Here is a 14,048-nt window from a genome sequence, read left to right on the forward strand (position 1 = left end):
TCTATTTTGTCATCTTTCATTAGTTAAACATAATCTCAGTCTAAAGATAATAAAAAACATAGGTTTAGTTTACTTTGAAAACTTCTGCAGTATAATGTTTCAAAGTCAATAAATTGTTAAATATTTCAGAGTGAATCAACTAAGGAAAACAATAAGGTCTGTAAGAAACATATAATACAGGATAAGGGTAGAACCTGGGCAAAAAGAGACAAAGCAGAGAGGAAAAACTGAAATGAAAAATGGGATTGATACAGCATATGCCATGAAACTGTCTAACATACTTGCTGGAAATAAAGAGATAATTCTGAACCAAGGACTTGAAAGCAGTATTATTGTCTTGATTCTGATACGTATCACTTAATTGTAGCTTACTTCCTCATCAATAAAACCGAGGAGGTAGATATGATTAAGGAATTTTTCTTCCAAATAAACCCTTCTCTTTGCCACTTCAGTCTAATTTTCTTATTTAAGTTTGCTTTTACCAACTTATAAATAAAAATACATAAACAATACGTAAATAAAAATTCTGAAACTTTCTGTTAAAAGCCTTACCTCAAGTTTTGAGGTGCTTCACCAAACAAACTACAAATTTCTCTAATTTGCTTTAGTGCAGGGATGACCCATTTGTCATTTGTACGAAGTTCTTCTATAAAGCGATCTATCCACTGGATCTTCTGTGTGTCACGGTCCTTAAACAATTTCAATGTTTTATATAGGTCAATACTCAGGAGAATTACACCTTCAAATTATTTTGAGAATTACAAAAATAGAGCTTCACTTTAAGTAGATTTTTATTTCACATTTACTAGCAAAATTCCAAAAAGCAAAACACTATTGTAAAGCTCAACACGACATAGACTCAATATAGGTACACAAAGGTACAGATACTAAGCATTAAGCACACTTACAGAAACTTCGATGATAAAAATTTGTCAGATAGTGGGCATTCAGCTTTATTCAATGTTTTCAGACATTCTACCATAAAATGAAATTCAGCAGTAACACATAATCTTAATTGTTACACTACAAAGGTTTGTTTTTGGTTCACTGAAGAACATTGAGAGTTTATGTTTTTACCAAAAAAATACCAGTATGGCAACTAAGTTAAAAGAAAATCAACAAAAATCAAAAAGGACATGTCTACATGCACACAAGGAGAGAGGGTAGGAAAGTGTATAAGCAGTTAAAAATTAATGTTATAAAGTCAAAATTATTTCATGTTTGATATTTTACTTTTCATACCCTATTTACTTTGCTCCTTCCCTGAGTCAATAGTAACCAGAAATGCAGGTTTGGATTCTTTTTTTGGTGTGTCTCCATTTAATGAAATAATTTAAACTCAAGGCTGGCATTACTATTTGCTATACTAAATAAATACTTAATGAACTGTCATAAGCAAGTATAGTCAAAACTTGAGTAGCAACTGAATCATATATACTTACTTGAGCTTATTAGCTCTTGAATTTCAATTCATCAGTGTAGCAAATACTTTTAATAAGTGAGACATTGGTTATTCAGCAATGTTCGCGCATGAATTAAAAGGATACACATACTACAAGTTAAAATGTAGGGAAGCTATTGTGTAATTTGTTCACAGGGAAGGCACTCAATGTTTTACTGCTTAGGAAATTTTAGTAGTTTTTCTTAACTTCACCACGAGCAAAGAAAACCTAACTTCTCTTACCTCTGAAGTCCCTACTCAGCTTTAATTATCCTACATCTCATCTATCTGAAACTGGTATTTCAGCACCATACATTTAACAATACTACCACTATATAACCTGTGTTGGTCATATTGCCTTTCTCCCGAGACTAAAATGGTTTTCAGATGATAACAAAGCTCTGACACAGAAACTAAGAAGAGGAGGCAAACTTACATGAACAAATTAAGTCAATTCTTGAGATCACTTCCAAAATAATGTTGGAATAACCGGAAACTATTCTGTATCTAAGCCATCCTAATTGTGAAGAAGGGTAACAAAATGTGAGTAAAGCAGCACACCCTTACCTGGGAGCAACTATAATCTAGTATTTTTATGTGGGCACTGAGAGCCAGGTCCATGATGTCTACAGGCACATCGTCACTGTGGGCCAGATTCCACAGGAGGTTCAACACTTTGTGTGCCATCACACCATCTTTATCATCTTCTGCAAGACGACGTATCAGCTCCAGAAGCTTCTCACGTTGCTTTTTACTTGCATTTGTCCAACTTGCCTAGAAAAAAATTTTCAATGACATGAAAACAACATATATTTATTTCTCACTGCTTAAATTAAGTGTCACCAGATTAACTGTATTCTTCAGAAAAGCAACATAGCTGAACACAGAATTATTCAAAATGATTATTTGAGAGAAGGGAGAAATACCTTAGATCAGGGTTTCTCAACTTCAGTATTACTGACATTTTAAACAGAAAAATGATTTGCCTTGGGGTGGGGGGCTGTACCATGTGTTGTAGGATGTTTAGCAGCATTGCTGGCCTCTACCTACTTCTAGAAGCCAGTAGGAACTCTTCCTTCTCCTGCTGTGACAACCAAAAACATCTCCAGGTATTGCCAAATATCTTTGGAAGGCAGAATTGACCCTGTTGAAAACCACTGCCTTAGATTCAGTGTGTTCACTGTGACTTTGAAATTTTATTAAAAGCTGACAACTTGATATATAAACTTTCATAAATGAAAAATGCCAATTTAGAGCAGTGTGCACTACACATTCAAAAACAAACATCTGTGACAAAGTCTGTTATTAACCAAGAAAAATAATTCCTAACTTACCACAGAAATGATATAATGCTATTTTAATTAAAAGTATGCATTTAGTTACCCTAAAATGGAAAAAAATAACTAAAATGGTATTTAAAAAATGCCTAGTTTATACAATGAGAATAGAAGTGGGAGGTTGCTGGTGGCATCTAGTGGGTAAAGGCCAGGAACATTGCTAAACAATGAGAAAAGTATGTATAAAAGTTGTAACTTTATGGGAAAATAAACTAAAACTAATGGCAGACAGAGTGTTAGGTAAATTACAAAAGAGCTTTTCAAATGAAATTATTACACAGATATTTACAATGTGATAAATATGGAATGTTTTGAATGACAATTACCAAGAAAGAAAAAGATAAAGGGGGAGACTATAGATTCAAAGAGAGTTATAAGACATATGCAACCAATTACAAAGTATGGATCCTGATTAAAACAAACGTCAAAAATAAAGTACAATCTTAGAAAATTCTAAGTTTCAACACTATTTGACATTAAGAAATTATTAGTTTTTACTATAATGATATTAATATTTTCTTCATGTACTCATCTCTAAGGGATATATCCTAAAATAACTGCATATGAAATTAGCTAATAACAACATCTGTTTATACAGAGCCACCATAAGGTGAGTAAAGGCAGAAATTATCCGAATACTTGGACTGATAAGGACCAGCATTCAGAGTATGTCAAGAACACCTAAAAATCAGTAAGAAAAATACAAAAAACCCAACAGGAAAAATTTGGCAAAGACTTAAATAGACATTACATACGCATACACATAAACACGAGGCACTAGCTGGGTAGTTCAATTGGTTAAAGCATGTTCCCTGATACGCCAAGGTTGTGGGTTCGATCCCTTTTCAGGGCACATACAAGAATCAATCAATGAATGCATAAATAAGTGTGACAACAAATCAATGTCTCTCTCTCTCTCTCTCTCTCTCTTCAAAAGCAAGCAATAAAAATAAAATAAACAAGAACATAAACATTATGAAAAGATGTTCAACCATTAGTGATCAAGGATATAAAACCCAATAACCAAAACGAAGTAACATTTCACACCAAGCAGACTTGACAAAAATCTAGCTGACAAAAGGAAGTACAGGAAAGGATGTGAAACTCTGGATGGGACTATAAATTGGTACAATCACTCTGAAGAACAAAAACTTACTTAGAAATCAAACAATTAAAAACTATAGTAGGCAATTACGCTAAGTCTAATGAACAAAGCTAAAATCATTTGGCTTCTGTCTACAAAGAATATCAGTGACCTGGGCTTTATGCTTCCTTTGAATCACTTTTAGTAGAGACTTTCAACACATTTCATAAGGATTGCCAGCTTACCAACACTTCAAAAAATCGTTTGTTACCAAATAACAAGTACTCAATAAACATCTGTTAAGCCAAAATGGGAGAAAGGGAAGAGAATAGATAATGGATTTTTATGGATAGTGGAAAATAGATAATGGATTTAGAGAATTTTGTATTTAGACTATTCTTAGAAGAGGAAGGTCCAGGGAATATAATCACAACCAACCTCCTTCTTTCCTTCTCCCATTATGGCAGTCACTTGTTGTGTACCACCAAAATTCAGAAGTCATCTCAAGATTAAAAAATGAGTGGCAATTAACTTCAAAGTACCCATGATAACTGATTTTTTATTTCCTCAGCTGCCTTTGGTGTATTTTAATAGATGAAAAAAAAAGTATAGAAGTTTTACTTGTATATGTATAAAAATATTAAAAAATGCATAAAAGATTTAATCAATACTTTGTTCCCCTCAAAGTAAATTTTTTCATAAGGCAGTGACTTATAACTTTAATGTGCTTAAGATTCATCTGGGAATCTTGATTAAAATAGTCTCCTAAGCCCCCATCTGGCAATTCAGATTTAACTGGTCTAGGGTAGACGCCAATAACTGGTATTAGTATATTCCCACTATTCTAAAATACACATCAAGAAAGGTACAAATATATACTATTATTACAGAACATAATATAAACACCTGTGTAACTATTACCCAGTTCAAAAATTACACATGGTAAGTAGCACTCTATAAGCCAGCTGGCCTATTTCTCAAGTTCACATTAATACAATCAAGGTATATGAATTCTTATGACTTTGTTTCTTTAACCTTCTGTTTAGACTCATTTGTATGGGTGAGTTGCTCAAATGTGCTCACTGTCATCATTGTAAAGTATTTCATGAAAATTCCACAATTTATCCATTCTATACAGCAGATTTTTGCTATTACAAATAATCTTCCTACATATGTTGACTGTGTGTCCTGGTGCACATATGCATGAGTTTCTCTACAGCATATATTCAGAAATCAAACTGATGAGTCATGAAAATCTTACACTTTTCCAAAAATACCAAACTATTTTCCCACCTGGTTGTACCAACTGATGTTCTCCCAGCAGTCAGTATAACTGTTATTTTTAACATGATACCTTTTGGATCTAATGTCAGTTGTTAAAAGAATACCCCTTTATGTTCACAGCCATAAGGTCTTGTGTTCTTTATTCACAAATTCAGCAATCGTTTGACTTTTACAAACCCCATACTAACAACTGGAGAAGAGACCACTATACAATAAGGCTCTTAAAAGTACATGATGGCAGATATGACTATAGGGGCTCTTGGATTATCTTAAAAATGACATTTCCATTAAGTCCGTGACTTAATTTCCAATCTGCCTATGTATATTAATCCTAGAATGCCAAGGTATTTGTAATCCCTTACAGTCAGCTCTTACTTTTCCTTACAACCATCATCCTTCCCTGAAGTCCAATAGTTCACTTGAACCTATAATAAAAATAGTAACTGCTAGGGGAAGGGAATCCAAATTAACATCCTAAGGTGTTTGTTTCTTTCAAGAGGAGGGGCACAAGATTCCTTATTTATGAGGACCATTATTGTAAAAAGGAACATCAAGTTCTCACTGGAAAAGACAATGGCAGATTCCCACACACCAGAAATTGTTTAATGATTTATTTTTAACCATGTATTGGCTAAAAGCAACTCACAGATCTAATAAATTAAATCTACTAAATATAAAATGGTATTACTTTACTATGTTAAATATTACCTTAAAGCAATCAAAAAGATGATCAAGTTGTTCAGGAGAAAAATCCCATGCCAACTTTGCCAGTAGGTCATGTACATTCTTCACAATGGCTTCATGCTTTCCAGCCTATTGAAGAACCAAAGAAAATCATAGCATACTAGAATTTGAACAGCAGGTAAATAGTGTTTACTGACTGCTGACAACTATTAATAGAGTATTTCCATCTCCATCTGTATAAACACAAACATAAAAAAATGTGTAACATTTTAAATGCTTTGGAACTGCCATATAAAACCTGACAACTCAATTTCCTTTTTTGTAACTTTATTTTTATTGTTTACACTGTTACAATTGCCCCACTTATTCCCCCTTTGCCCCCCCTTCCCCTCAGGTCATCAGAGGAAATTCATGTGAACCTTTCATTATTGAATTTAATATGCTGATTTTAACATGGCAAGGAGGAGAAAAACAAGGCACACCAATGGTACTGTTTCAAAACTGGAACCTTAAGCACTTACAGGCAAAACTGAATGTTTTCTCGGTTTCTATAGACTCAAAAAACAAAGCATTGTAATCTAGAATTCCATAATACTTCCCAACAAGTGTTCCACGAGTAGAAACTTGCCATTAAGATAATCAAAGGAATCATAGTTTCCAGCTCTGAAACTGAAAGGGTTACTTCTTTCTGAAAAACTACAAATCCTTCAATTATAGATTTTTAAAAGATTTTATTTATTTTTTGAGAGGAGGGAAGGGAGGGAGAAAGAGGAGGAGAGAAATATCGATGTATGAGAGAAACATCCATTGGCTGCTTCTTGCATTCTCCCAACCAGGGACCTGCCAGCAACCCAGGCATGTGCCCTGACCAGGAAATGAACTAGACACCTTTCGCTTTGTGGGAGGACACCCAACCCGCTTAGCCACACCAGTCAGGGCTACTAATTTATTTTTAGAGCGAGGGGAACAGAGGGAAAGAAACGCTGGTTGCCTTCCCTATGCACCCCACGTAGGGACCAAACTCTCCATGTGCCCTGACCGGGAATTCAACTGGTCACCTTTTTGTTTTGCAGGACAACGTCCAACTAACAGAGCCATATTGGTCAGGGCGACTATAGATTTTTATAAACAATCTAGTGATTTAACTCCCCTGACATGAGTTTTTTCCTCTGTATTAAGTTTATGAAAAAAAACCAATTATTGATGCCTTGTACTCTTCCAACATACATTCCTTAGTATTTTACTGTTTGCCTCTTATTTCAAATGACCTACAAATGAACAAATACATTCAGTAGATAATGTTTTTACCTTAAAAATAATATTGGTTATTTCAAAAAGATTCCTGACAGGATTTCTGTAAACAACAAGCATTAAAACATAGTAAAAGTCCTATAGTATAAGGCTTCATTCCATTTCATAACAACTACTGTATTTCCTTAGTTTTTAGCATCTTTCTTTTAAAAACCAAATAGCCATTATTTTAAATTCCTTACCTGTGCAGCCCAGATGTTATCAAGATCTTGTAAGGTCAGAGCCTTTTCTTTGATGACAAAACGAAGAATCTTCTCTAGCTTTTCTACATACTGAGGCTGATGAAGACTATCTCGCAAGACTATGGATAAGATATTGTTCTGCTGTATCCATTCCTAAATACAATTCAGAAACTTGTTTCAAAGCAGAAATTAAAACACAGAAGCTTTTAAAAAATATGTGAAATATCATTCACACTTTTAAACATTAGTAGGAATTAAAAACCACACTACTATAATATGCATGTTTTAATGCAAAATTATGAAAAAATAATAATTTCCTAGAATTTCATTTTGTACACAAAGAAATGCTTTCATGTATTAGAAATACTGAAATCATTAAAAAGATTGTACTCCAACACTTACTCAGAAAAATGTTATTTAAGTACAGCAATCACCATGGCCTAAGTAGGGTGGGTACAAAACTCATTTTAGGAGCTTTGGATTCCTTATGCCAGCTTTGATTTGGGTGGAAAGATACCCTTTTTATGTTTTGCTTTTACGTATCAACAAATTATACTATTATCGCCTATCCATTAGCCCTTTAGTCCTCCAAATAATTCCACTGAGGAATATATTATCCTATTACAGAAAAGTAAACAGGTTCTGAAGTATTGGAATTGAAATTTGAATCAAAGCTACACGCTTCCCATGTTTCTGTTCCTATAACACTATGCTATGTTGCTTGACAGGAATTTATTTACTATCTATGCTAATAGGAGAAAACTCCAACTCATGATCCAAAAAATAACAGTCAACACTATATGCTATTACAGTATTCCACTTAGTAAGAATGAAAAGTATTTAGCCCCAAAATGTGCCAGCGAAGTACACTTCTCAGCTGGTAAAGGCCCATTTCTAATTCTAATCTGATGCAGGCAGATACCTTTGTAAAATACAATAAAAATGTGGCAATATCAAATTGTTACAACAGTTTCTAGACACTAAATGCCATTTCCTGTACTTATTTAAGACTGACAAACAATTCAAGGACCAGAACCAGACCTTGAACCACATTCTAAGTAGCTCTATGCTTCACTTCTCACAATGTGGACAGAAAAATAACATACAGAAAACCTTTCGACTAGCATCTGAATCCCTAACAGGGCCAATGTCAAGGCATCTTCTACATACCTTTTATCACATTCTAATCATTCTTCCCAATTAAACTGAGGTGACCTTGACAACAAGGACAGGTCTTATACAGGTCTTGCCAATACTGTCAGACAGTATGCACTAAAGTTATACAACCAATCTTTGTAAAGTGGCATACTTCATTTTAAAACTACAATGTAACAAAAGCAAAAACAAGCAAGACTACATCAAACTAAAAAGCTTCTACATAGAAAAGGAAACCAACAAAATTAAAAAGCAACCTACTGAATGGGAGAAATTAACTACAAATCGTGTATCTGATAAGGAGCCCATATCCAAAATATGTAAAGAACTTGTACAATTCAACAGTAAAAAAAATCCAATAAGTGGGCCAAAGTTCTGAACAGATATTTTTCCAAAGATAACACATAGATGGCCAACAGGTTCATGAAAAGAAGCTCAACATTAGTCATCAGGGAAATACAAATTAAAACCACAATGAAATACTACCTCACATCTGTTAAAATGGCTATTATCAAAAAGGCAACAAATAACAAGTGTTGGTGAAAATATGAAGGTAACCCAAGTACACCGTTAGTGGGAATGTAAATTTGTGCAACCAGTATGGAAAACAATATGGAGGTTTATTAAAAATAAAACTACTACACAATCCAGTAATCCCATTACAGGAAATATATCCGAATGAAATCAGTATTTCAGAGAGATGTGTGCGCTCTCATGTTGTGACATTATTTATAATAGCCATGATATGGGAACAACCTAGTGCCCACTGATGGATGAATAGTTAAAGAAATTGTGGTATACACACACACTGAAATATTATTCAGCCATATAAAAGAATGAAATCTTGCCATTTGTGATAACATGGATGGACCATGGGGGCATTATGTTAAGTACAGTCAGTCAGACAAAAAGCAAACCATGAAACAAATTCCCCCTCCCCGCAAAAAAAAAAACCCAGAAATACAAGCCCATAGAGAACATACTGGTGGTTGCAAGAGGCAGGGGGTGAGAGAAATGGGTGAACTGACTGTCTACCCTTTTTCTTTTAAAGTTTAAATAAATCGAATAAAAATTTTTAAATTAAGAAGCACTGTTAATTAGCAATAGTAAGAAAATCCAGTATACATACAGTTTCCTAAACTTTCGATGTCAAAATGTACAAATTTAAGTGCTTCTGTTCTTAAAATGATAAAACATTAATTCGTGTAGTTCTTATTCCAGCAATTATATTTCCTATTTTAAAATCCTTAATTGGAATTGGTCAAAAGAATAATAGGCCACTTCATTCATTCAGTACCAAATATTACCCAATTTATCCCCAAGATCACCTTTATCTACTCCATTTCAACCAACCCTGCTCACAAGCTAATAATTAACCAAATAATTAATAAATTGTTATTACCAAAGTTCTCAGGATTAAGAGAGTCATAAATCAATCCAAACACTACACAATTTCAAGACTGTCTTTGAAATGTTATTACTAACTTTGAGTAGACCTACTCTAATTTTTGCCTTAGGTAGATTCATGAAAGGAAAATCAAAGGACTCACTGCCATTCGTTCAGCTGTGAGCCACTCTTCCTCCTCAGGGTTACCATGCCGATGAGTGTAGTATGATACACTAGATATCACCTTATTAACTTCATTCAGTGCATTCATCTTTCCATTGAAAGAAGAAATTTGTAATAATCTGTAAAAGAAAGTCAGTGTTAAATATGATTCTAAGCAAACAAATAATTCAATAAATAATTATTTCAAGAAGTAAATATCTTACCTAAGTATCATTTTTAACCTAAATATTTCTAAATTTTTTACAGTTTCTTCCTGTCCTGGAACCCTTGACGCTAAATTCTTCAAAGATTTAATAATCATTGAAAGGGCATCATTTTTGGCTTCATTCTTTGCTTCTTTTTTCAGTTCTTCATCAGTTAAGTTTTCTAAAAACTGTGGAACCATTTCTATTATTGGAAGAAAGTACTTTTTCACTGTATGAAGAGTCAGAAACTCATAGCTTTGCCCAAATGGTCTGAAATAAGAAAGGTAAAGTATTACTGTTGATATACTTGATTTCTTACAATGAACTTGGGCTGAACTCAGACTAATTTGTATTAACAAAAAATTTAAGTTATCAGGCCCTGGCTGGTGTGGTTCAGTGGACTGACTGCTGGCCTGCGAACCGAAAGGTCGCTGGTTCAATACCCAGTCAGGGCACATGCCTGGATTCCAGTCCAGGTCCCCAGTTGGGGGTGAGCGAGAGGAAACTGATCAATGTATCTCTCACACATCAATGTTTCCCTCTCTTTCTCCCTCCCTTCCCCTCTCTAAAAATAAGTAAAATCTTTAAAAAAATATATTAAAAAAATCCAAGCTTTCAGTTAAAGAAATCAAACCTGAAAAAAACTCAATTTTTATCTAGCAATTTCTATAATTCACTGAATATTCATTTTAAAACTTAACTTACTTAATAAGAGCTGCAATTATTTGAACATTTAATGCTGATCCACTAATAAAACGATCATGCAAAATCTGGAACCCATTTAAAGTGCCGAATTTGTTGAGAAGATCCACTAGCCAACCCTGCAATACAGTTAATGAAGAAAGTTAACTTCCTGCTTTGGGTGAGGGAGAAGTACTATATGAATTTCTTGACTGAAACATACTAGAAACAGGAAATCCACTAAAAGAAAATTATTATGTAAAACCATCTTAAAAAAAAACACAGAACAAAATATTGCATTATGTTTATAGTAACCCTGTCTGAGAGACAGAAGCATAAGCAGATGTAGAGATTAGATCACTAAGGCTCAGCTGTTTGTTCATACCAATATAGCTGGTGAACAGGAATTATAAGCCATACTTTTATTTCAGAGCTCTCATCATATAAAAATACCATTATTGGAAAATATATTTTTAAAAATCTAAGATGATAAAAGATCCTTTTTTAGAAAAAGTTATAAGATATTCAGTAACTAAGGTGTTTTAATTCATTTTCTGCTATAGTTATCTAGTCCCTATAGTTAGTTATCTAGTCCCTGGTATTACATCTGCTGCTTCTAACTAGAACATGCAGGGTGATACTTTTGTTGACTCATTTAAATGTACCCAGTTCTTGTCTTAGAGGTACCACAATGCAATAGTATGAATTGTCTTTCAACCACTTCCCTAAAGAAATAGCAGTGATTAAAAATACAATGCAACTAAGGATAGGCAACAATTTGTGTAGTTAAAGGCATGCTTACATGTAAAAACTTAATGTAAGTTAAAATGTTATACAGATTTAAGAATCAAATGTATCTAAAAATTTATGTACACATAACAACCTTTTATACCTTGCCTTCTAAAAGGCCACACTTTAGAAGCCACTGATGGAAAAACAAGAGGCAATTTCTCTAAGCCTTAAGCAAAAATAATTTCTGCACCTACTGAAAAACAAAGACATCTAAGTAAAAGGTAACTGCTTTAAAGAGACAATATGCTGTCTTGAGGTAGTTTTGATATGATTTACGAGAATCTAAATTAGCTAAATCCTATAATAAATCAAGTACTATATTTCTATAAATCCATTATTTTCCTACCTTTTTATTTGGTCCTAAAAAGCTAATTCAAAACAATTAATTAATTCACCAGGTCCTTTTTGGCATCCAGCAATTCTAAGAAAGCACGCTATTTATGAAATGTATTTTTACCTCTCCTGTAACTGAAATGAAACTATTAGGCTGATATAATCTTCCCATATGTTTTCATCTGCAGTGTATGTTTAAGCAATTAGCAATACTCAATAATTATTAATACTCAAGAGCTAAGCTTCAAAGAAAGATAAAATATCTTCAATCAGAAACCATCTTAAATCAAGTTGTTCCCTGTGAGTTTCTTACAGATTATGATTGACCTATACAGAAAAAAATAAAATAAAGAAATACAAGTATATTTTGGAGACTGTCATTATTTGATATTAATCTGATTTACTCAAACAAAAATAAACCTGAAATGGCAACAATATGAGCCTTGGGAAACATCACAAAACCTCAGCTCTAAATTCAACACATTTTGATGATTTCCACTTGTAACAAAATAAACCAACCATTATATGCATACACTGAAATTTTCCTGGCTGTTTTCTTTCTTTTTGTAATGCTGATATTAAAAATGACTCCCTAAATTCTAAAATTATAAACTATATTGTTAATTATATAATACAATTAAGGATACATCTTAAAGTGTATGCTGTTTATGCTAGTATAAACACAGTGGAGAATTTTTACATCATTACACTTATGTGTATTTTATATTTCATTAATAGTTTATGTTTTACTATTTTGCTTTCATTTATAATTTCTGTGATTTTACTTCTATGACACATTCGACACATAGGATATACTTGATCTTGGAGTCAAAATCCTGGAAATGATCGTGGCCTTGGTTGAAGAAGTAATCTCCTATTCTTATTTAAAAGGAAAAATATGGCCTGTTTTATACTAATCCAAATGATCACTATTTCCCAAGAGGCTGGGCAGAAGATATAGGGACTAATTACATAGTGAAAGGTTTAAACAAATTTATAGTCCAAAACTATTTTATTGATTATACCTCAATAAAGCTAAGAAAGAAAACACAAAACAATGCAGAATCCCTTTAAGAGCACTATGAAATCATTCTCCCCATGTTAATAGGTTTAAAGTTCTGCAGCATAGCAAAACAACTCTAATATTTAATTTTGAAAGTAACAAACCAACATACTTTTGGTGATCGAGGGTCTGGAGAACGAGCAAAGAGTTCATCTTCAGGCAACTGAACACTTGAGGAAACAGATTCACACGGACGTGTACCATTGTAGATATGGAATTTGCAATGAGGGTTTAAGGCCATGGAGAGAAGTTCTAGAAGTGGAAACCAGTCTTGGGACAACTTGGCCACACATAACTCCACCAGGCGATGAGTATTATTGATAATACACCTCTGTTATTACATAAGGGGGAAATGTGATTCAGAAGAGCAAAACAATGCAATTCCAAAACAAATATTTTCCCATCTTAATTAATTATATTTTAATAATCTTTCCATTTTTCTATATTGATCATTTGGATGTTTCGCTAATACTGGAATCAAACTGACGTATCAAAAGACACTTACATAGTATCTACTTTCAAAAGCCATTTGATAGGGCTTACAATATGAAGAAGGCAATGCTCTATGTCCACAGACAAGATGCAAATTACCACTGTTTTCTCTTTGGAATTTATATACAAGAGGCAGAAGTTCTAAAATCTAAACATTATGCCGATTATCTAAGATGAAGTAGCTCTGCTAAGCCTCAGTGCAATATTCTGACACCACTTCCACAGTTTCCATTTCTATACTTACAGTACATTTTCCTAGACTGAAGGTATACGTAGAGGATTTGTGTTTGCTTCTGTCAATCACTTGGTGACACCACCAACCTGAGAGCACTTTAAATTCTCCATTTGAGAGGTTTTTTTTGTATTGCAACTACAATTTGAATTCAGACCACAAATGTGTTTGAATACTGGCTTGTGGTTTAAAGTTTCCGTTCTTAACTCTACCACATGCCAA

At 33.4% G+C, this 14,048-nt stretch overlaps 1 protein-coding gene across 4 annotated transcripts in view; it reads right to left on the reverse strand.

Moving 5' to 3' along the window:
* The window catches only part of USP9X (ubiquitin specific peptidase 9 X-linked), a 116,597-nt gene that overhangs the window by 65,269 nt on the left and 37,280 nt on the right, over positions 1–14,048 (reverse strand). For all 4 annotated transcript variants that reach the window (XM_054566545.1, XM_054566542.1, XM_054566544.1 and 1 more), the window contains exons 6-13: positions 13,215–13,433; positions 10,939–11,054; positions 10,252–10,503; positions 10,029–10,167; positions 7,324–7,476; positions 5,855–5,959; positions 2,009–2,215; positions 553–689 (exon numbers count right to left, since the gene is read on the reverse strand). In XM_054566545.1, the coding sequence (XP_054422520.1) occupies positions 553–689; positions 2,009–2,215; positions 5,855–5,959; positions 7,324–7,476; positions 10,029–10,167; positions 10,252–10,503; positions 10,939–11,054; positions 13,215–13,433 (1,328 nt within the window). The remainder of the gene's footprint in view (positions 1–552; positions 690–2,008; positions 2,216–5,854; positions 5,960–7,323; positions 7,477–10,028; positions 10,168–10,251; positions 10,504–10,938; positions 11,055–13,214; positions 13,434–14,048) is intronic.

The sequence above is a fragment of the Pteronotus mesoamericanus genome, unplaced genomic scaffold (assembly GCF_021234165.1).
Source record: "Pteronotus mesoamericanus isolate MK-2021 breed Mesoamerican mustached bat unplaced genomic scaffold, CSHL_Meso_final contig_173, whole genome shotgun sequence".
NCBI classification, from domain to species: Eukaryota; Metazoa; Chordata; class Mammalia; order Chiroptera; family Mormoopidae; genus Pteronotus; species Pteronotus mesoamericanus.